Raw genomic sequence first — 22970 nt, 5'->3', positions numbered from 1 at the left:
TGGAACCAGGGGTGCCATTTTTAATTTTGTATTTCTTCTTTATATGTATATTTCTAATTGAAAGCGTTTATGATAAAGGAGGGGACTGGGTGGTGGCACACCTGGCAGAGTGCACATATTACCATGCATGCATGAGGACCTGGATTCCAGGCTCTAGTCTCCACTTCCAGGGAAGGAAGTTTCATAAGTGGTGGAGCAGTGCTGCAGGTGACTTTCTCTCCCTCTTTATCCCCTCCTCCCCTCTCAGTCTCTATCCAGTAAAAAACTAAAATAGTAAAAGAAAAAGAATGGCTTAGAGAGCTTAAGTAATGGTTTGCATGTGAGATTCAGATCTCATCCAGAAAGTCTTCTAAGGGCTCTTGTTAGAAATTCAGATTCCAGGGCTGGGTAGTAGTGCACCATGCAGGGCAGACCTGTTACCATGGACGAGGACTTGGGTTCAAACCCTGGTCCTCACCTATGGGGGAATAATGACAAGCAGTGCTGCAGGTCTATCATCCATCCATCCATCCATCCATCCATCCATCCATCCATCCATCCACCTACCTATCTGCCTACATATATATATACATATCTCACTTATGTATCTCTATATCTCACCCTCTATCAGAATGAAAGAAGGACTTCTGGGAAGAGTGGAGTTGTGAAGGCACTGGGTCTCAGCGATAACCATGGTAGCAAACAAAACACAAAACAACAAAAACAAAGAAAGGAGCCTAAAATCTATGAATGTTTCCTTCTCTGTGAGAGAGGAACAGGGCCTTTTGCTTACCCCACATGCCTTTGCTTCCCCAGGTCTGACTCACCAGAAGCATGGCAACCAGCGCTGTCCCCAGTGACAACCTCCCCACATATAAGCTGGTGGTGGTGGGGGACGGGGGCGTGGGCAAGAGTGCCCTCACCATCCAGTTCTTCCAGAAGATCTTCGTGCCTGACTACGACCCCACCATTGAAGACTCCTACCTGAAGCACACAGAGATCGATAATCAGTGGGCCATCCTGGACGGTGAGGCCAGCATTGCAACCCTGCATGGGCTGGGGAGGGTCTGCAGAAGCTAGCGGTCTTTAGCTGGATGTCTCCTTATGGGACACCCTGGTGGCTTCCAGGGTGAATTCTGAACAGCTCTGTGGGAACCAAGATGTCCAGTCAGTGAAGAAGCAAGGGTGCAATCATGACAACTCAGTGATATCACTTTTATTTATTTTATTTAATTTATTATATTAGCTATTCAATATTGATTTAGAAAATTACATGTCGGCTGGGTATAATTCCACACCGTTCCCACCATCAGAGTTCTAAATCTCAAGTCCTTCCATTGCAAACCACCACATTTCTCCCAAGGTTGCAGACATGGGTTAACTGTCATCTCCACAACTGTCTGTCTACATTTGTACATATTTGCCCCCTTTTTCTTCCAGGTCCAGTCCTCTCTTCCCCTCCAAGCCACACATCACCCTATTACTACATCCAAATACCTCTTTCCTTCCCATCTTCTCTCTCTGACCTGATGGAGCTGGAGTTCAGCGCCCTCCTGTCCTCTTCCTTCTATCACTTCTTCCCCACAGGGAGTATGGATTAAAGTTGTTTTGGGGATGCAGAAGGTAGGAGTTCTGGCTTCTGTAATTGCTTCTCCATTGGAATTGGATGTTGGCAGGTTGATCTATACCCTCAGCCTGTTTCTGTCTTTCACTAGTGGGAAAGGGCTCTGGAGAGGTGAGGTTCCAGGGCACATTGGTGAGGTTGTCTGCTTAAAGAAGTCAGGGTGGAATCATGGTAGCATCTATAACTTGGTGTCTGGAAGGTGGCAGGACATAAAGTGGAACAAAATGGTTAATGAACAGGAACCAAAAGGTAGGAACAGAGCAGATGAGACAAGGGATGTTAGGGTGGAAGGAAACTAGGAAGTTGATTTTAGGCATGTTTCTAGGGGCCCATGACTATGGTGGTTTTTGCTTGAGTTTGATCACTAACATGAAGATGGATAAAGAGATTGCCTGAGAAAATGGTGTCAGAGTAGAAAAAAGGGCTAGAAAGTTGAATTAGGGCAGAGAGTAGCTCCTGTTCTTAAAAAAAAATTCTATGAATAAACTAAACTATTTACTTTTTTTTTTTTTCCTCCAGGGTTATTGCTGGGCTCGGTGCCTGCACCATGAATCCACCACTCCTGGAGGCCATTTTTCCCCCCTTTTTGTTGTAGCCTCGCTGTGGTTATCATTATTGCCATTGTTGATGTTGTTCGTTGTTGGATAGGACACAGAGAAATGGAGAGAGGAGGGGAAGACAGAGAGGGGGAGAGAAAGATAGACACCTGCAGACCTGCTTCACTGCCTGTGAAGTGACTCCCCTGCAGGTGGGGAGCCGGGGGCTCGAACTAGGATCCCAACGCCGGTCTTTGCGCTTTGCGCCACATGCACTTAACCCACTGCGCCACCACCCAACCCCCTAAACTATTTACTTTTATCCACCTGACCCAGGGCCCATGTATTTATTTATATTTAGCACCAGAACCTGTGTAACCTCTGAGTCCATATCAGTTTGAGCTTGCAGTTCATAGTCACAGCTGGGAACATTATAGGCTGCACTGATTTCAGGATCAGTCTTCCTTGAGTGGCAGGGCAGGATACCCAGCCTCCCTTTAAAGACTGGAGCCATCCCTACCATCACTGCTTTATGGTGAGGGCAAGGTCCTGGGCAGGGCCACAAGAGGGCTTATGATGATGTTTTTGATGGGAGTGATCAGTGGTGGTGGAGAGGGGTCCATTAAATGTCTAGGCCCATCATATCGGGATTCCCTAAGTCTTCCTTCTCACTGTTGACTTTCCCTTTATCCGGTGCTGTGGTCCCTTTTATTCTCCCTTTATCTGTACCTAAAAATGCATTGATTTCTTGAGAGAGATATTTCATGAGAGATGTGGTACTGGGGATTGAACCCTGGACCTCAGGCAAGTCCTGTGCTCTACTTGCTGAGACATGTACATACACATTTCTTCATTTTCTCACGAATAGTTCCATTGCCCTTATTGTCCTAGGATCTAATTTTTTCTTGACTTTTTAAGACAGAAGCACACAGACACACACACACACACACACACACAGACACACACACACACACACACACACACACACACACACACACAGAGAGAGAGAGAGACCACAGCACAGAAGCTTCCTTCAATGAGGTGGGGGTCTGGACTCGAACTTAAGTTGTGCACGTAGAAAAGCAATGCACTATCCAGGTGAGCTGTTTTGCTGGCCCCTTCCCAGGATCTAAAGAACTGGGCTCTGCAGTGTCTGTCCCCCACCCCCAATTTTGGAGCAGAAAGGACTTAGGACTTTGATTCATCTTCCATTGCTGGGGCCCAGCCCCTACCTTCAGCTGTCTTGGGATTCAGTATGCTGATTCTCTTGTTAGGTTGAGGCTGGAAGGTTCCAGACTCAGTCCCCCCCCCCCCCATTCCCCAGAGGAAAGGAAGTGCAAGTGGAGAAATCACCAGAGGACCTCAGGTTTCACTAGAGACAGTGGGCTGGAGTCTCCTGGCCCTGGGTACCCTCCTCAGCCTGTCACACTGACTCCCATGCTGGCTCAGCCTGGGAGCTGTGGGCTGGGTGTTAACCAGATGACCAGCATCCCTAAGGTAGGGGAAATAGTTCCTAGGCCTTCACCCAGTGGACTTCTGGACCTTTCCATCTTCCTTCCACCCACAAAGACCAATTGTGGGGCCTGAATCTCTAGACTCCCCTCCCCATCTCAGGATCCTGGGGCCCTGCTCTACCACTCTTCGGCTCCCTCTCTTCCTGGCCAGGGCTCAGTCTTTGCCCAGAGTGAAAACCAGGCTCTTCTACAGCCGCCCATGCTGGGACGTTTCCACCCTGGCTGCTGCCCAAGCCCCAAACACAAGCACTGTTGTCCTCACTGAGGGGCCTGGACCTGGCTCCCCCACTCCAGCCCCCACCCCAACCCCTGAACCCACATTCTTCCTGGGGATGAGGTCGGGGGGAGGCCACTGAAAGGACAGCATGCAGAAAGAGAACACTTAGTGCAAGATTTTGGTTTTTTTTAAGATTTATTTTTCCACATTATTGGGGGATTAGTGGTTTATAGTACAGTTGTTGACATCTGGGTACAACCTCCCACCTTCCTATGACAGGTGTCTGCAAAATACTTTCACCCTCTAGTGTAGGTCCTTTTCCACCATCATGAACCAGGACCCCAAAATCCCTTCATCCCTTCCTTTCCTCTCCTTCCCCAGACTCCTTTGCTTTGGTGCAGTTTTTTTAGAGACAGAGAGGTGTGTGCACACACACCACACACACAAACATACACCACAACACTGAAGCTTCCTTCAGTGCAGTGGAGGTCAGGCTGGAACTTGGGTTGTACGGATGGCAAAGCAGCAAGATAGAGGCTGTTCTCAGGCCTCTATGTCCAGCAGTCCTGAGGCCAACTTTGGGGCTGAGTCTTCTGCTTGCCCTCCCCATTCCCCAAGAGGAGGGCACAAACTATAGGCAAAGCTGGCTTGCCCCTCCCCCCTCTTCTTTCCTTTCTGGAGTGACAAGGGAGGATTTCCCCTCTTCCTTTCCAAGGGAACTCTGCTGCTGGCTTGGGATGGGAAAATCCAGCCTGTGGGCCTCTGCCTGACCCTTAGCCTTGGTTCCATCAGCCAGCACCACTAAGAAGCTCTAGTAGCCTGCAACCACTGTTTGCCAGGATACCCGAGCTGCTGCTTGCTCCTGGATGCCTTCCTTATCTCATGGGGTCACCTCTGCCGCCTCAGCCCTCTAGTGCTGCCCTTCTCTGGTCTCAAAGCCACACCAGCAGTGTTACTGGAGTTTTTTCGAAGGCCAGACCTTTCTTGGCCAGTGTGTGTGTGTGTGTGTGTGTGTGTGTGTGTGTGTTCCTTACGATTATTTTGCAAAGCTGAGATTAGTGCCTCTGCTTTGCAAGTGAGTTGCCCATCCTCCCCAGGAATGCACCAGAATTGAACCACAGCTTGGTAAAATGCTGAGACCTCCAGCAGACCTACTGCTGCCCTGTGTCCCTGAGGGCCTGTACTCCAGGTGCCCAGACCCTGCAGACACAGAGGGGAGGCAACAGCTCCAAAGTCACATAGTGATTAGAGCCAGCAGAGGCTGCTTCCCTCTGGTTTCACAGCTCAGGGTTTGTTTATTTACTTCTTTATTGCCACAGGGTCATTGCTGGGCTTTGATGGGTGTACTGTGACTTTTCTGATCCCAGTGGTCATATTTTTCTTTTACTTTCTAATTTTTTTTTCATAGATGGTGAGAGACACACACACAGAGAAATAGAGGAGACAAAGGGGAAGCTTCATGAGTGGTGGAATGGTCCTGTGGTATCTCTTCTTCTCTCTACCTCTCTGTCTCTTATCCTCTGTCTTTTTTTTTTTTTTTGTCTCCAGGGTTATTGCTGGGGCTCAGTGCCTACACTATGAATCCACCACTCCTGGAGGCCATCTTTTTCCATTGTTGTTGTTATTATTGATGTTATTATTGTTGTATAGGACAGAGAAATTGAGAGAGGAAGGAAAGACAGAATGGAGGAGAGAGAGAGACACCTGAAGACCTGCTTCACTGCTTGTGAAGCTTCCCCCCTGCAGGTGAGGAGGCGGGGGCTTGAACTGGGATCCTTACACTTCATATGCACTTAACTCAGTGGGCCACTGCCCCACCCCCTCTTATCCTCTGTCTTGACACATGGGTGTAATTTCTCATCTCCGCAGAATACCGTGTCTGCAGAACACTTTCACCTCCAACGTAGGTCCTTTTCCACCATCATGCACCAGGGCTCCAGTGCCTTCTCTATCCTTGCCCTGCCCCTTCTGCCCCAGAGTCCTTTACTTTGGTACAATACATGGATCTCACTCATAGGCAGAACTTAAGAAAGGACCGAAAGGGAAAACACAAAGGGCTTTTGAAGCCCTCTCTGGGTGCTGAGGCTTTTGAAAGGCCTGGGAAATGAATGCTGGACTCCTGCCCTCTGGGGGGCTCCATGTGATGATGGGTGCTGAGGCAGGCCTTGTGGCAGGGACCTGAAATGTATGAGCAGCTATGGAGCCAGGGTGGGGGCTCTTCAGAGGAAGTGAGCATCAAGGTGAGGAGCGGCTGAGAGAGCCTGGACAGGACCTGCTGGTGGGTTGTGGCACCCTGCCTGCTTGGCCCTGAGTGGCTACTCCTACTCCCCCACTTAAGAGAGGAGAGACAGGGTGGGGGAATGGAGTGCCCTCCTTCCAAAATGAGCACATCCCTTTAACTCTCCCTGCCTTGTTTCCTTAGTGTGATATCTAGTTAAGGCTGTGAGGCTGACCGGGAGTGTGTTTGTGTTGAATGTAGTATTGTGTAACGTGGTGTGTGTTGTCTTGTTATATATAGCATATGTGTGTAATGTGTTGGATACTATGTTTTATGTGATGTCTGCACTATGTATAACGTGTGCTGCAGGTATTGTGTGCTTTGTGTGTATTGTATGTATTGTGTGTATTGTATGTAGTAGAGTATGCGTTGTGTGTAATGTGTTTTATGTGCTATATGTACTGTATGCTGTACTGTTGTATGTAGCATGTGTATAGTGTGTGTGTATAGAGAGTGTGTATATAGTGTGTGTGTGTGTGTGTATAGAGTGTGTACAGTGTGTGTGTGTGTGTATAGTGTGTGTATATAGTGTGTGTGTGTATAGTGTGTTTACCCAGTGCCTGCAGCAAGTAAATGGAGCTGGGCTCCTTTCCACTCATACCCTGGGCGAGGGGTCAGTGCTGAGGGGCCCCTGCCATGCTTGCCCAGTGGAAGCCCTCGAGGAGGTGAGGGAGGAGCGCAGTGCTGGGGGCTCAGACTGGCCTCCTCTATGCTGGCTGCCTGCCTGAGACCTCGCTTCTGCAGTGCAGTCAGACTGGGCTTGGGGGCCTCACAGTTGCAGAATAGCTCCAGGGGGCGAGGTTAGGGGCTTACTTTGGTTCTTCTCAGCTCTGCTGTGCCCAGTGCTTCTGGTGGGAGGAGGCCAGGAAGACTTCCCAGATCCCTCTTCTATCTCTTTATATCCTTTCTGTTTCCAGTCCCTTCCCAAATTTACTCCCTCTGACTCTCCCTTCTCTCTGAACCTTCAATAGCTCCCCAGTACTTGTAGATTGCAAATATTGTACTTTAGGGTTTTAGATACCCAGGCCTCTGACTTCCCATCTCCCTTTCTCTGTCCTGTCTAGGCTGCAATAAATTAAACCACTGTTATCATTTTAATGAAGTACTGCTCAGCCCTGGCTTATGGTGGTGGCAGGGATCGAACATGGGACCTTAGAGCCTTAGGCATGAAAGATCATTGTATAATCACTGTTATCTTCAGACTCTCTTTCATATGCAGGACTAAATGTCCCCTCTTCTTTACTGATTTTCCCCCCTCTAATCAGTGCACTGTCCAGCTCTGGCTTGTGGTGGTGTTGGGGATTAAACCTGGGACCTCTGGTGCCTGCAGCATGAAAGCCTTCAGCAGAACTGGCTCCCTACTGCCCTTCCAAGCTGAAGAGTTTTTCCCTTCTCTCATCTCCATTTGTATGGTTACTGTTACTTTTCTTCCAGTCCTCATCCGCTGGCCTTGTAAAGTCCTTGCTGGGGACATGCTTCTTACTCCGCAGCTCCTCCTCAAAGCATCCAGCGGAGGGGTTGGCTCAGGGTAGGTGCTTAGAAAACAGTTGGCAAGTAAGTGACTGAAGGCACCTCTTAAGGTGCTCTGATTGTACCCCCCCCAGGGGGTGGGGTTGGTGGCACCAACACCCCTGCCACTCTGTCCAGCTTGCTTCTGAATCAGGCTAGGCCTCTACCACAAGCTGGGAGGGTCAGGTGTTTTCCATGACCTGGAACAGTTGGTGGATTGCAAGGGAAACTTTGTACCTTTATTCCTTCCTTTTCCCCTTCCTTCCTTCCTTCCTTCCTTCCTTCCTTCCTTCCTTCCTTCCTTCCTTCCTTCCTTCCTTCCTTTTCTTACCTAGGTTTGAAGCCTGGCACCATATAGAAGGGGAGTGGTGGTGAGCTTGCCATAGGAAGCGCTGGTGTTGTTTTCTCTCTCCTCTGTGTCTCTCTGAATGTAAAAGTCTGAAACAGGGAAATTCATTTATGTGAGGTCCCTACTATGTAAAAACACACAGTCTCTCTATCTAAATAAATCATTCACTTCACCAGGAATTGAAAATGTGTTTATACATTTTCAATTCCTGGTGAAGTGAATGATTTATTTATTTACTTATTTACAAGAGGAAAGTAAAAAGTACATAAAAGTATGTACTTTTTACTTTCCTCTCATAATTAAATGTGTGTCTATGCCCATAGTTACAGACCATTTCTTATCCCAGAAGCATGTCTTTTCTCTCTATTTTTTATTATCTTTATTTATTGGATAAAAAGTACGAAATTGACAGAGGACCTAGTGGGGGTTGTATTGTTATATGTAAAACTGGGAAATGTTATGCATGTATAAACTATTGTATTTAATATTGAATGTAAAACATTAATTCCCCAATAAAGAAATTTTTTAAAAAGTAAGAAACTGAGAGGGAAGGAGGTGGTAGAAAGGGAGAGACAGAGAGAGAAAGGGAGAGGTGGTAGAAAGGAGAGACAGAGAGACACCTGCAGCACCGCTACCTGGGTCCTTGCGCATTGTAACATGTGAACTCAACCAGGTGCATCACCACCCAGCCCCTGTTTTTTTAAATTTTTTTATTTAAGTAACATTGAGTTATAACTTCATGTCTTTTTTTTTTCCCCTCCCTCTTCTGGTAGCAATTGCTAAAGTTTTCTTTTGTCTTTAATTTGTACTTTGTAAAAATCACCCTCTGAATGTTAGGTGTGGACTGCTTTTCCCTTCCTTCCTCTTTGATTCCTTCTTTAGTTTTTCTTCTTCTCCTCCGTCTCCTCCTCTTCTTCTCCTTCTCCTCCTCCTCCTCCTCTTCTTCTTCTTCTTCTTTTTCTTCTCCTTCTTCTCCTTCTCCTCCTCCTTCTTATCCTCCTTTCCTTCCTCCTCCACCTTCTCCTCCTCCTCCTCCTCTTTCTTCTTTCCTAGCCTCTTGATTTAGATGCTCTGTTCATTTGCAGTCTTTCTTGTTTTCTAAAGTGCATTGAAAACTATCATTTTCCTCAGGATATCACTTTGGCCTTATACCAGAGGTGTTATTACTGTCCACTACCACTCAATACTGATTTGTTTGTAATTTCTGCTTTGCTTTTCTCTGTAACTAGAAACTTACAGTGAGAGCAATACAGTTTCTGTGATTTTCAAGTGGAGAGTCTCTTTGTGCTTCTATTCATTTCTGATTTTATTACATTACAGGAAAAAGGTAGCCCATCTGATTTTTTTTTTTTTGCTTTCTGAAATTTGCTGAAATTTTTATATATAGCCTAGTATATGGAAAAGTTTTGTACTATTTCATGTCTGTTTGTGAGTGTTTACTGTCTGAATATAAAATTAATTCTGTCGCTCTCAGTTTTTTTTTAATTAGGAACATTTTCATTTCTTTTTTAAAAATTTTTATTTACAAAATGGAAATATTGACAAGAATATAGGATAAGTGAGGTACATTTCCACACAGTGCCCACTTCCAGAGCTCCATATCTAACCCCCTCCCCTGATAGCTTTCCTATTCTTTATCCCTCTGGGAGTATGGACCCAGGATCATCGTGGGGTACAGAAGGTGGAAGGTCTGACTTCTGTAATTATTTCTCTGCTGAACATGGGCATTGGCAGGTCAATCCATACTCCCAGCCTATCTTTCTCTTTCTCTAGTGGGGCAGGGATCTGGGGAGGCAGGGCTCCAAGACATGGTGGGGCCATCTGCCCAGTCAGGTTGCCATCATAGTATCATTTAGAACCTGATGGCTGAAAAAGAATTAAGGGGGAGTTGGGTGGTCGCGCAACGGGTTAAACGCACATGGCATGAAGCACAAGGACTGGTGTAAGGTTTGAGCCCCCGGCTCCCCACCTGCAGGGCAATTGCTTCACACATGGTGAAGCAGGTCTGCAGGTGTCTTATCTTTCTCTCCCCCTCTCTGTTTTCCCCTCCTCTCTCCATTTCTCTGTCTTATCTAACAATGACATCAATAACAACAACAAAAATAACTACAACAATAATAAAAAACAAGGGCAACCAAAGGGAAAATAAATATAAAAAATTAATAAGATATAAGTCAGAGCAAATTGTTGACTAATCATGAACCTAAAGGCTGGAATATTACAGATGAAGATTTGGGGTTTCCGTTTTGGAAAAATTAGTAGGTCTATTTTAGATATATATTCCAAGGGGCCCATGATTTTACTAGTTTTTGCCTGTGCCTGACATCTAATATGTAGGTGGGCATAGGTTATTGTCTGGGGAGATGGTATCTGTCATAGTTGGGAAAAGGACTAGAAAGCTGGATCAAGGAAGAGAGTAGCTCCCAAAATATGGGGAAATATATAAATATTGTTAACTGTAAACCCCATTGATTTGATCTGGGGTCCATATTCAGCACAGGAGTCTGTGTAACCTCTTCATCCCTATGGGTCTGAGCTCACATTCTGTGGTCACAGCTAGGAACATTCCAGGCTGCACTAATTTCAGGATCCATCTTCCTCCAGTAGTAGGTAGAGTATGTTGTCCAACTTCCCTTAGGAGAATGGAACATTCTCTACCATTGTTGATCCACATTGAGGGCAAGGCCGGACCCACAAAGGGGTCCATTATGTTGTTAATTAGGAAAAATTTAAATGCCTTTGTAAGTTTGAGTTTATTATGTAATGACAGACCATTACTTTTGGATGTTACCTTTTTTGTCTATCTCTAAGGGAAGCATATTATTCTCCCAACAAGATTCTGGAATTTTCCAACTCCAGTTTATTTTTAAGAATAGATTTTATACACATGTCCATTTTTTAGGCAGAATTCTGAGCTGCTCCTGATGTGCATCTTTGGTGCTTATAGCTGTTTAAAGTTTTTCTCACTATCCAAGTGAGTTGTTTTGCTGGCCTTGAACACACCCTGCTTTGTCCTGTTTAACACTCTGACCTTGAATATCTCTCTCTCTCTCTCTCTGTGTGTGTGTGTGTGTGTGTGTGTGTGTGTGTGTGTGTATTTTTGCCTCCAGGGTTATTGCTGGGGCTCAGTGCTTGCACATGAATCCACTGCTCCTGGAGGCCATCTTTTTTTCCCCATTGTTGTTGTTTTTGCTGCTGCTGTTGTTGGATAGAACAGAAAGAAATTGAGAGAAGAGGGGAAGACAGAGAGGGGGAGAAAAAGATAGATACCTGCAGACCTGCGTGACCACTAAACCCAGATCCTTGCGCTGGTCCTTGAGCTGGTCTTTGTGCTCCACATTGTGCTTAACCTGGTGCGCTACCACCCGGTCCTGAATATAGATATATATTTTGTCATATATAGTTGGTATATCCTCTTTCGTACTCCAGTTTGCCATCCTCTCTAGGTTAATTAGTTTTATTTAGCATTGGTTTTCAATATCATACATAGCTGTATACCTATATATGTTTGTGCAAACAACTCACTGCACCTATCATCAGAGTTCTGTGCTCTCACCTCAGATGTTACCCTCTACCTATTTCCGCCCACTTCTCCTTTCCCTGGTCTCTTTGGTAATCACCATGGCTTTCCCTTGGTAAGAGTTAGTTTGGTTATTATTATTCTTTGTAAGTTTACTTGCTATAGTCCTCTGTGTACATATCAGCAGTCATCCTTCATGTCTTTATTTATTTATTTCATGCAGCATTATCACCTCCACTTCATCCATTTTTTACAAGTTATTTTTTAAATTATTTTATTTATTTATTTATTCCTTTTTATTGCCCTTGTTGTAGTTATTCTTGTAGTTATTGTTGTCGTTGTTGTTGTCGTTGTTGTTGGATAGGACAGAGAGAAATGGAGAGAGGAGGGGAAGACAGAGAGGGGGAGAGAAAGACAGACACCTGCAGACCTGCTTCACCGCCTGTGAAGCGACTCCCCTGCAGGTGGGCAGCCGGGGCCGGTCCTTGCGCTTTGCGCCACGTGCGCTTAACCCGCTGTGCTACCGCCCGACTCCCTAGTTCATCCATTTTTGTCCCAAATGACATAATGTCATAATTTTTAATGGCCTAGTGTATTCCATGGAGTTTATATCCTATAACTTCTTTTTTATAATTTTAATTAGTGATTTTATAATGATTAACAAGATTATGGTATAAGAGGGGTACAATTCTTTTTTTTTTTTTTTTTTTTTTTAAATTTATTTTATTTATTTATTCCCTTTTGTTGCCCTTGTTGTTTTATTGTTGTAGTTATTATTGTTGTTGTCATCGTTGTTGGATAGGACAGAGAGAAATGGAGAGAGGAGGGGAAGACAGAAAGGGGGAGAGAAAGATAGACACCTGCAGACCTGCTTCACCGCCTGTGAAGCGACTCCCCTGCAGGTGGGGAGCTGGGGTTCGAACCGGAATCTTTATGCCAGTCCTTGTGCTTTGCGCCACCTGCGCTTAACCCGCTGCGCTACAGCCCAACTCCCCGAGGGGTACAATTCTATACAGTTCCTGCCACCAGGGTGCCATATCCCACCCCTCCATTAGAAGCCTCCCTATTCTTTATCCCTCTGGGAATATGGACCAAAGATCTTTATGGGGTACAGAAGATGGGAGGTCTGGCTTCTGTAATTGCTTCTCCACTGGACATGGCATGAGTGTTGACAAGTAGATCCATACTCCCAGCTTGTTTCTATCTTTCCCTAGTGGAGTAGGGGTCCGAGGAGGTGGCATTCCAGGACACATTGGTGAGGTTGTCTGCCCAGAGAAGTCAGGTTGGCATCATGGTAGCATCTGCAACTTGATGGCTAAAAAGCATTAAGATATAAAGCAGAGCAATTTGTTTAATAATCAGGAACCTAAAGGTAAAAGTATAGCAGATGAGATTAGGTGTCTTCATGTTGGAAGAATCTAGGAAGTCTATTTTAGGTGTATTCCAAGGGGCCCATGACTTTAGTAGTTTCTGACTCAGCCTGACAGCTAACATGCAGGTGGGGTAGGAATATTGTCTGGGAAGATGGTGTCAGAATTTGAGACCAGGACTAGAAAACTGGATAAGGGCACAGAGTAGCTCCCAAATATGGGAAAAGTATATAAGTAACATTAACTGTAAATCCCACTGACCTGACCCAGGGTTTATGTCTATTCACATTTAGCATAGGAGCCTGTGTAACCTCTGCATCCCTGTCAGTCTGAGCTGGCATTCCATGGTCATAGCTAGGAACATTCTAGGCTGCACTCATTTCAGGACCAGTCTTTCTCGAGTGGCAGAATATATTGACCCAGCCTCCTTCCAGAGAGTGGGGCAGTTTCTACCACTGTTGTTCTACAATGAGGGCAAGGTCCTGTAGAGGCCCACAAGAGGATCTATGATGTTCCTGATGGAGATGACCAGTGATGGTGGAGAGAGGGATCTTTTAGAGGTCTAGGCTCATCATATCTATATGGGAATCCCTCATTAGGGCCCTGGATAATGGGGTGGTCTGGTAGTGACCAAAAGGGCCATCATTAAAGTGTTGTAACCCTTACTTTACCTGACACGGTTCGACTTAGAGTGATTGAGGAAAGTGGTATAGGGAGTAGGTGAGGAGGGTATCTAAGTAGAAACTATTTGAATGGGGAGTCAGGCGGTAGTGCAGTGGGTTAAACGCAGATGGCGTAAAGCTCAAGGACTGGCGTAAGGATCCCGGTTCAGGACCACCCCCCCCCCCGCTCCCCACCTGTAGGGGAGTTGCTTCACAGGTAGTGAAGCAAGTCTGCAGGTGTCTGTCTTGCTCTCCCCCCTCTTTCTTTCCCTCCTCTCTCCATTTCTCTCTGTCCTATCCAGCAATGATATCAATAACAACAACAATAACTACAACAATAAAACAAGGGCAACAAAAGGGAATAAATAAATAAATACATAAATAAATAAATATTTTTTAAAAAGAAACTATTTGAATAAGGACCTTGTGGTTTCTTTTTCAGGTCTTTATACTTGCTTACTGCACTTATTGGGTCACTGTAGACTATGCACACTTTTGCTTTAAGGTATATATTTTCCCCTAACTTATTATCCTATAACTTTTTTTTATTTTTTATTTTTTACCAGAGCTGACTTATGGTGGTGGTAGGGGGAGGGGAATTGAACCTGGAACTTTAAGGACTCAGGCATGAGAGTCTCTTTGCATGACCATTATACTATCACCCCCACCCTTATCCTATATCTTCTTTATCCAGTCCTCTGTTGACAGGCATTTAGGTTGCTTCCCTATTTTAGCTTCTGTGATAGTACAGCTGTGAACATAGAAGTGCATACTATCCTTTTGAGTCAGTGTTTTTGTGTCCTTTGGATAAATGTCAAGGAGTGGTGTTACAGGATCATAAACTATCTTCATTTACATTCCCACCAGTAGTGTAGGTTCTTTTTTTTTTTTTTTTTCCCATGTCCTTATTAACACTTGTTCCCAACCTTTTTTGTTTTCTGCCACTCTCACCTGGCTATCAACTTTCTCCCTCTTATTACTAATTTAACAAAATTAAAAAAAAATCATAAGATCCCAGGGTTATACTTTTAGACTCATGCCTGGTCAGTATAAGTCACCACACCCTCCACCAAAGTTCTATGTACTTCCCCTAGTCTCCACCCCATAACCACCACAGCTCTCTCAAGTCTGAGAGGCAGTTTGGATACCAACTTTTTTTTTTTTGCAAGTTTATTTGTTTTAGTCATCTGGATTCCACATATGTGAAAATATCCAGTAGTTGCCCTTTACCTCTTTATTAATATGACTTTTAAATTTTTTTATAAAGAAAATCTATTTCTATGTAATATTAGCACATATGTGCTGATATATTTTTTATTGTTAGTGATTTAATATTGGTTTACAAAGTTAAAAAAATAACGGGTATAATTCCACCAGAGTTCTGTGTCACCATTCCCTCAATTGGAAATTACAGTAGTTCTACCAAGATCACAGATATGGGCTCACTATTATTTCTACAACTATCTGTATGTATATTTTTTCCTATGGTCCTGCTTTCTCTTCCTAAGTTATGCCTACACCTATTACTATTTATTTTTTTTGTAACTGGTTGTGCTAAAGGATAGTGTATGATTTAGCCTTCCTCTGAGGTTAAATCATAAAGTCATTGATTTTCTTTTTTTAATTCTTTTATTTATAAAAAGGAAACATTGACAAAACCATACAATAAGAGGGGTATAGTTCTACACAATTCCCACCACCAGAACTAACTCCGTGTCCCATCCCCTTCCCTGATAGCTTTCTTATTCTTTAACCCTCCGGGAGTATGGACCCAGGGTTATTATGGGGTGCAGAAAGTGGAAAGTCTGGCTTTTATAATCAATGGGGTTTACAGTCAACAATACGTATATACCTTTCCCATATTTGGGAGCTACTCTCTTCCCTGATCCAGTTTTCTAGCCCTTTTTCCAGCCAAAACATCATCTCCCCAGACAAAACTTGGGCCCACCTGCATATCAGATGTCAGGCTCATGGGCTCTTTGGAATATAACTAAAATAGGCCTACTAGCTATCTTCAAAATGGAGACCCTAAATCTTCATCTGCAATATTCCAGCCAGCCTTTAGGTTCATGATTAGTCAATAATTTGTTTGGCTTTATATGTTAACTCTTTTTTTAGCCACCAGGTTCCAGATGCTACTGTGATGCCAGCCGGACTTCTCTGGGCAGACGACCCCACCAATGTGTCCTGGAGCTCCACTTCCCCAGAACCCCTGACCCACTAGGGAAAGAGAGACAAACTGGGAGTATGGATCAACCTGCCAATGCCCATGTTCAGTGGGGAAGCAATTACAAAAGCCAGACCTATTACTATTTCTGAATATCATTCCGTTATTCCTCTTCTCTCTTCGGGTCCTGATGGAATTGGGTTTCAGAACGCTCTAGTCACCTTCCCCTAACATTTCTCCCTCTCTTGGAATATGGACCAACATACATTTTGGGGTGCAGAAAGTGGGAGTTCTGGCTTAATTGCTTTTCTGCTGGATATGGGTATTGGTAGGTTGATCCATATCCCCAGCCTGTTTCTGTCTTTCCCTAATAGGGTAGGGCTCTGGAGAAATGAGGTTCCGGGACACATTGATGAGGTCGTCTGCTCAGGGAGCTCAGGATGGGAATCATAGTAGCATCTGCAACTTGGTGGCTAAAGGTGGTAAGATATAAAGCAGGACAAAATATTTAATAAACAGAAACCAAGAAGTAGGAATAGAACAGATAAGAATAAGGTAGAAAAAAGCTAGGAAGTCTACTTTATATATGTTCCTAGGGGCCCTTGACTTCAGTAATTTTTCCTTGTGCAACATGCAACAACTATGATAGGTGTCTGCAAAGATACTTTCCCTCTCAAAGTAGCTTCTTTACCACCATTATGCACCAGGACCCCAAAGCAGGTTCTTTCCCACCATTGTGCACCAGGACCCCAAAGCACTCTTCCCCACTTCCCCAGAGTCCTTTGCTTTGATGTAATACCCCACACCTAGTCCAAGTTTCACTTTATGTTTTCGATTTCTGTCCTTGTTTCTTAAGCTCCACCTATGAGATCATCCAGTATTTGCCCTTCTCCTTTTGACTTATCTCTTTTAACACAATGCCTTCAAGCTCCATCCATGCTGTGCAGCAAAGAAGGTGACTTCACCATTCCTAACAGTTGAGTAACATCATTCCACTTTGTATATATGCCACAATGTTCTTTAGCCTCCTTCCCAAAGGAAGTAAGAACTTGAGTAGCAGTAACTCACTTTCCCCCATTCTGTACACAGATCCATAGGTTCCCCCAGAACTTCTGCCAGGCCTTGCCTCCAGGCAAGCTGAGTGGCTGGTGGGGACATTCAGGGACACAGGCAGTGGGGACCAGGCATCCCTGCTGCCTGAAGCTTTCCCTGTGGCCTCCTAGCTATTCACACTCTTTGGACTTCCTGTCCCTCTTTTCTCCTCTGCTTCTAAGTCTCTGAGGACCTGATTGAAGACACAAATTTTCAAGATGTTTTAAAACTGGGGTCCAAAACTGAGCCCCACTCACAAACCCTGTTGTTCACCCTGTCCTCTTCACCCCAGTATGGCTCCATCGTTCATTTAGCTCTAGTTCCAAAGAACTCAGAAGTGACTCAAATCCAGCTGCCAGGCTCTGCCCAGCTCTTCCCTTACTCTCCCCCTTCTGCTGGCATCAGTCCTCTCTTTGCTTCACTTGTTACTGGGCTGCTTTTTGTGTTTTAGTTTTTGATTGGGGGCAATTAATGTTTTACAGTCAACAGTAAATACAGTTGTTTGTACATGTATAAAATTTCTTAGTCTTTAAATGTATGTACAAACTGTTGTATTTACTATTGAATGTAAAACATTAACCCCCCAATAAAGAAAAAAAATCTGTTTTATTTCTGGATGCCATTGCTTAAAGTGTAAAGAAGGACCAGAAATCTTTATTGGTCTGGGAGGTGGCACAGTGGATAAAATTTCTCAGTTTTCTGCAAAACACTCTTGCCCCCAGCCTAGGTCCTCTTCCACCACCATGCTCCAGGACCTGAAACCCCCCCCCCCCCCGCCCCGTCCTTTACTTTGGTGCAATGTATTCGGTCCCAGCAGCCAGCTTCTCAGAAGTCCTCCAGATGGGGTGACTTTTGGCCTGACTTCCACAGTACTCCCATGGTCTCAGAGTGAAGTGAGTCTCCTCCAGTATGGGGTCCAGAGACTCCCCCTCTGGTCTCTGTTTTCCACTTTCCCTGGGAAGCTAGCTGGTGAGGCTTCTTGTGAACCAGTGGCAGCAGCATCACTGTGGGGGTCCATGGGGTCTGTGGGGCTCTGAAGCGGGTGGTGACTGTCCCTGTCAACACCCCCCCCCCCCCAGTGCTGGACACCGCCGGGCAGGAGGAGTTCAGCGCCATGCGGGAGCAGTACATGCGCACGGGGGACGGCTTCCTCATCGTCTTCTCAGTCACAGACAAGGCCAGCTTCGAGCATGTGGACCGCTTCCACCAGCTCATCCTGCGCGTCAAGGACAGGTGGGCGGCTATCTGTCTGTCTTTCTCTGAGAGGGTCAGGTAAAGTGAGGCACAGGGAGGACAGTGCTAGATTTAGACCTTGGGCCCTCCAGTTCCTGCCCTCATTCTTTCTAAGGGCCAAACTGTTTCTAAGTCACTCTTGTCCCCTGTGGGGGTGCTCTCTCTCCCAGGACTCCTCAAGTGTCCCTACAGATGCGTCAGGACATTGTGAGTGACGTCTCTGTGGCTCAGGGTCTGTCAAACCACATTTTACTACATTCAAAGAAAAAGTGAGTGTGTCCTCCCTCTGGTATATACTGTAATCACTGAAACCACATGTGATGGTGAGAGTTGCTGGCCCTCGTTTAGGGGCTCTGCTGCCTGAGGCCTGGTTTGTGATCTGGAGCTTGCTTCAAGTCTAATTGCTCTTTTTTTTTTTTTAGCTCTGGCATTATTATTATTATTATTTTATTTTTATTAACCCTGGGGCTTAACAGCTCTGGGCCAAGTTTTTCAGATAGAGAAATGTAGGGTAGTGTCACACCTGGGCTAAGTGCCCAAGGACTCCAACTACAGGGGGGAAAGCTCCAAGAACAGTGACATGAAATAATACTGCAGATGGGAGTCGGGCGGTAGTGCAGCTGGTTAACCTTACGCACGTGGTGCAAAGCGCAAGGACCAGCATTAAGGATCCCGGTTTGAGCCCCCGGCTCCCCACCTACAGAGGGTCACTTCACAAACGGTGAAGCAGGTCTGCAGGTGTCTGTCTTATTCTCCCTTCTCTGTCTTCCCCTCCTCTCTCCATTTCTTTCTGTCCTATCCAATAACGATGATATCAATAACAACAACAATAAAAAACAAGGGCAACAAAAGGGAATAAATGAATAAATATACAGGTGTGGGTGCTTGGACATTGCACATGGAAACCTGTGCACTCAACTGGGTAACCTACCACCTGGCTCTTTAATTGACTCTTAATGAGGCAATGGAAAGGAAGTAAAAGGACAAATAATAGGAAAACAGCAAACTTTGAACAACCTCAGTAAAGAGCAAGCTATTTAATACCTCTTTGAAAGGCTGAGAGTCAGTAAGCTCACCATGTGAAGGGCATATGCATACACACAATTCCAGAGATCAGAGTGGGGCCTGACTATAGAGGTCTCCACAGAGGAAACTCCAGTGACTCCTTTCTTGGAAAATAGTCAGCCTCCTTCCTAATCTAAGAAGTAAGTGCAAGGGGAACTAGTATATAGGATATACGATACACGATATGCAATACACACACATAAGTATGTGCCAACTCCATTTTTTCTTTCTGATAGTGTGGGAGAAGTCAGGGAGAGGGAGGGAGCAATCTATAGCACTCCTGAAGCTTCACCACTCCTGAAGCTTCCTTTTGCAGGAGGGGGCTGGGGGCTTAAACCTGGGTCCTCATGCATGGTAACATATGCCCCCTAAGAGGTGTTATACCATCTGCCCTCAAAAGTGGTTTTGTTCACCAGTTTTTAGTTTCTCTTTCCATGGAAATACCTAGTGGTGTCAAGATGCCGAGAGGCTGCTGTCTAGTTCACATGGGGACAGCTATGGCCACATATGTAGGGAGTCCAAGGACGACTCACCTCTCACTCCCACCTGCATGGTGGAGTGCTGGCTGTGTGTGAGGGCCCAGGGATGGGCACCCGGTGGTGTAGGAGGGGTTCCAGGAGGTGGGGAGGCAGGGCAGGGAGACCAGCTCCTAGCCCATGGCCCCTGGTGTTTTCTCCTACAGTGCTAAGCCAGAGGCTTCCAGAAGGACTCCCCACTCACCTTGAGCAAGACTGGGGCTCTGCACCAAGACAGCTGGCACTCCGTCCCAGTCAGCACCCCTTCAGCCTAGCCAGCATCCCCTGTTCTATCCAGCAGCCTCAGGGACCCTCCCCCCTCCCTGCAAACTTGGAGAGAAGGGTCTGTGAAGCAAGACCCCCTAGGGAGGCACCCTGCTGTTATTTCTGCCCTGTCATCCTAGGACTGTGTTCTCTGGGCCCGGTGTGGGGGGTTGTGGGGAGACCTCATGAGCCATTGTTTTTGTTTCCTAGGGAGTCGTTCCCCATGATCCTCGTGGCCAACAAGGTGGACCTGATGCACTTGAGGAAGATCACTCGGGAGCAAGGAAAAGACATGGCGACCAAGCACAGTGTAGGCTGCCGGTGTGCATGTTAGAGTGGGGTCCAGGGGATGTTTAAGATCCAAGACTGGCAGCCAGCCAGGGAGGTGACTCAGTGGGGGAGCACAAGACTTGCGTGCATGAGGTCTGGAGTTCCGCCCTTGGTAGGGCACATGCTAGAGTGATGCTCTGGTTCTCTTCCTTACAAATAAGTCTTTTTTTCTTTTTCTTTCTTCTCCTCCTTCTCCTCCTCCTCCTTCTTCTTTTTTTTTTTTTTTTTTTTTTACCAGAACACTGCTTAGCTCTGGCTTATGGTGGTGTGGGGAATTGAACCTGGGACTTCAGAGCCTCAGGCATAGGAGTCTCATGAGAGTCTCTTTGCATAGCCGTTATGCTATCTACTGCCATCCTTTTTTTTCTTTTTTTAAAGTTCATACCCCAGTCTGGTGAAAGAGCTTACTTGGGTAGTATACTGCACTGCCATGTGTTGACTTAGGTTCAAGCCTGGACCCCACTTCACTGAAGGAAGCTATGGTACTGTAGTTTCTCTCCTTTTCTTCCTTTCTTCTTCTTTCCTTCCTTCCTTTCTTCCTTCCTTCCTCCTTCCCTCCTTCCATTCCTTCCTCTTTCTATTTCTCTGCCACCAGGGTTACCTCTGGGGCTTGAGTGAAGGCACTATGAATCCACTACTCCTGGTGGCCATTTTTTCCTTGTTTAATTTTTATTTATGTGATAGGACAGAGAGAAATTGAGAGGGGAGGGAGAGATAGAGAGGAAGAGAAAAAGAGAGACACCCACAACCCTGTTTCAGGACTTAGAAGCTTCTCCCCTGCCAGTGGGGAATGAGGGCTTGAAACAGTATCCTCATGCATGGGAAAGTGTGTGCTCAACTGGGTGCACCACTCTCAGCCCTTTCTCTCTCTCTATCTAAAGAAAAAAAAGTTCATACCCCAGAGCTGGGGTATAACTCACCTGGTAGAGCACACACATTATCTAATGTGTGAAGACATGGGTTCAAGTCCCTCACCAACCCCCCTTGTCCCCTGTGTGGAGAAACTTCTCAAGCAGTGGAGCAGTGCCACAGACATCTCTACTTTGTCTCTCTCTCCTCTCTATCTCTGTCTCTCACCCTCTATCAAAAGAAAAAAATGGCCACCAGGAACAGTGGAGTTGTGCAGTCACTAAGCCTCATGTGTAATCCCGGTAGCAGAAAGCAAAGCCGACACCCCATCACTCATCCTGCCCGCTCACAGACTGGAACCTGAGCCACTGAGCTAGTGGGATGGACTCATGGAGAAGCCCAACAGGGCAAACGTGGTGTGGGGTGTTGTGTGAAACAAGGTACCAGCCCAGAGAGAAAGCACAGTTGGTCATTCGTGGCTCTGAAGGCGACTTGGTGCCTTCATCAATCGGGAGGGGCATGTGGCAGTGAGGACTCATGGGGAAGGGTTGTGTCCTCGGAGCTGGGGAGAAGCAGCCCTGCAAAGGGTCCTGCTCAGAGGAGCAGGGGAGGGTAGAGAGGGAGTAAGCTCTCTACGGACTTTCCCTAAGAGTGTGGAGATGGCTGGGAGGGGTGAGCCTGGGTTGGAGGAGGGCAGAGGGGTGGCTCCTGGAGCCCAGGTGCTGGGTGAAGGGAGCCGTGTGACGGGAGGTGGGGGTGTGTGGCTTCTGGCATGGGGATGCATCTCAGAGAGCCCACAGGTAGTGGGCTGGCTGTGGGGTGAGACAGAAGGAGTGGGGGTGACTCCACAGCTCTGCACAGGAAGGGCTTTGAGAAGCCTGGCTGGGCGGCAGTCACTGGGATGGGTGTATGTGTGTGTGTGTGTGGGGGGGGGGCAGGGTCTAGGGATACTAGAGCTTGGCTGATGGTCTTTGTGTGAGGAGCCCACAAGGGTATCAGGTGGAGCCATCAGTCCAGCAACCAGCAAGCCAGAGGCAGGAGGCTGGACATGGGGTTTCTACACACATCTTTTTATTAGTGATCTAGTAGCTGTTTATAAGATTATAACAGGGTAGAACTCCACACTATACCCACCACCACAGCTCTGTGCCTCCAGATCCCCAGTGACAATACCAGAGTTCTCACAATGTCTTAGAAATACTTTGCCTACTCTTCTTCTCTGCTTCCTCTTCTTCCTCCTCCACCTTGACGTCTACCTCCTCCCCTTCTTCTCCTCCTCCTCCTCCATGTCCTCCTTCATTGTTTCAAATGCTTTCCCTCTGTGTATTTCCACAATTGAGTGAAACTATCCAGCAGTTGTCTTTAACCCCTTCACTAAGCACAATCATTTTCAGTTCCATCCAGTTTGTCGCAGAGGATGCTATATATATATATAAATTACAGAGTGGTATTCTATTGTTATATACATACATCAATAGAATATATTAGTATATATACATAGTATATATACATATATATAATAGTATATATACATATAAATTACAGAATAATATTGAGTTTATGTTTCATAACTTCTATAACCAGTCGTCATCTGTTGATAGGCATCATGGCTGCTTCCACTCTTTGGCTATTGTGAATAATGCAGCTATGGACATAGGGACGCATATGGCCCTTTTAACTGGAGTTTTTATGCTCTTTGGATATATGTCTAATAGTGGTATTATTGGATCATAAAGTATTGTTCTCCATCCCCCCATTTTTTTTAAATCATCACTGAGGCTTCACCCTCCACAATGACTTTTTAAGATAGAAATAGGTAAAGACAGATAGATAGGTAGAGAGATAGATAGATAATAGATAGAAAGAAGATAGGGAAGCAGAAGGAGTGAAAGAGATT

General features: G+C 45.8%; 1 protein-coding gene across 5 annotated transcripts in view; it reads left to right on the top strand.

Moving 5' to 3' along the window:
* The window catches only part of MRAS (muscle RAS oncogene homolog), a 52117-nt gene that overhangs the window by 26371 nt on the left and 2776 nt on the right, over positions 1-22970 (top strand). For 4 of the 5 annotated variants that reach the window (XM_060196705.1, XM_060196716.1, XM_060196699.1 and 1 more), the window contains 3 exons: positions 796-1006; positions 17897-18050; positions 20105-20204. In XM_060196705.1, the coding sequence (XP_060052688.1) occupies positions 814-1006; positions 17897-18050; positions 20105-20204 (447 nt within the window). In that variant the 5' untranslated portion in view covers positions 796-813. Of the gene's footprint in view, positions 1-184; positions 208-795; positions 1007-17896; positions 18051-20104; positions 20205-22970 lie in introns of those variants that run through there. The other variant, XM_060196725.1, reaches the window with a different exon arrangement.

The sequence above is a fragment of the Erinaceus europaeus genome, chromosome 1, assembly GCF_950295315.1.
Source record: "Erinaceus europaeus chromosome 1, mEriEur2.1, whole genome shotgun sequence".
NCBI lineage: Eukaryota > Metazoa > Chordata > Mammalia > Eulipotyphla > Erinaceidae > Erinaceus > Erinaceus europaeus.
The sequence above is the reverse complement of the archived record's forward strand: the minus strand, read 5'-3'. Positions and strand labels throughout refer to the sequence as shown.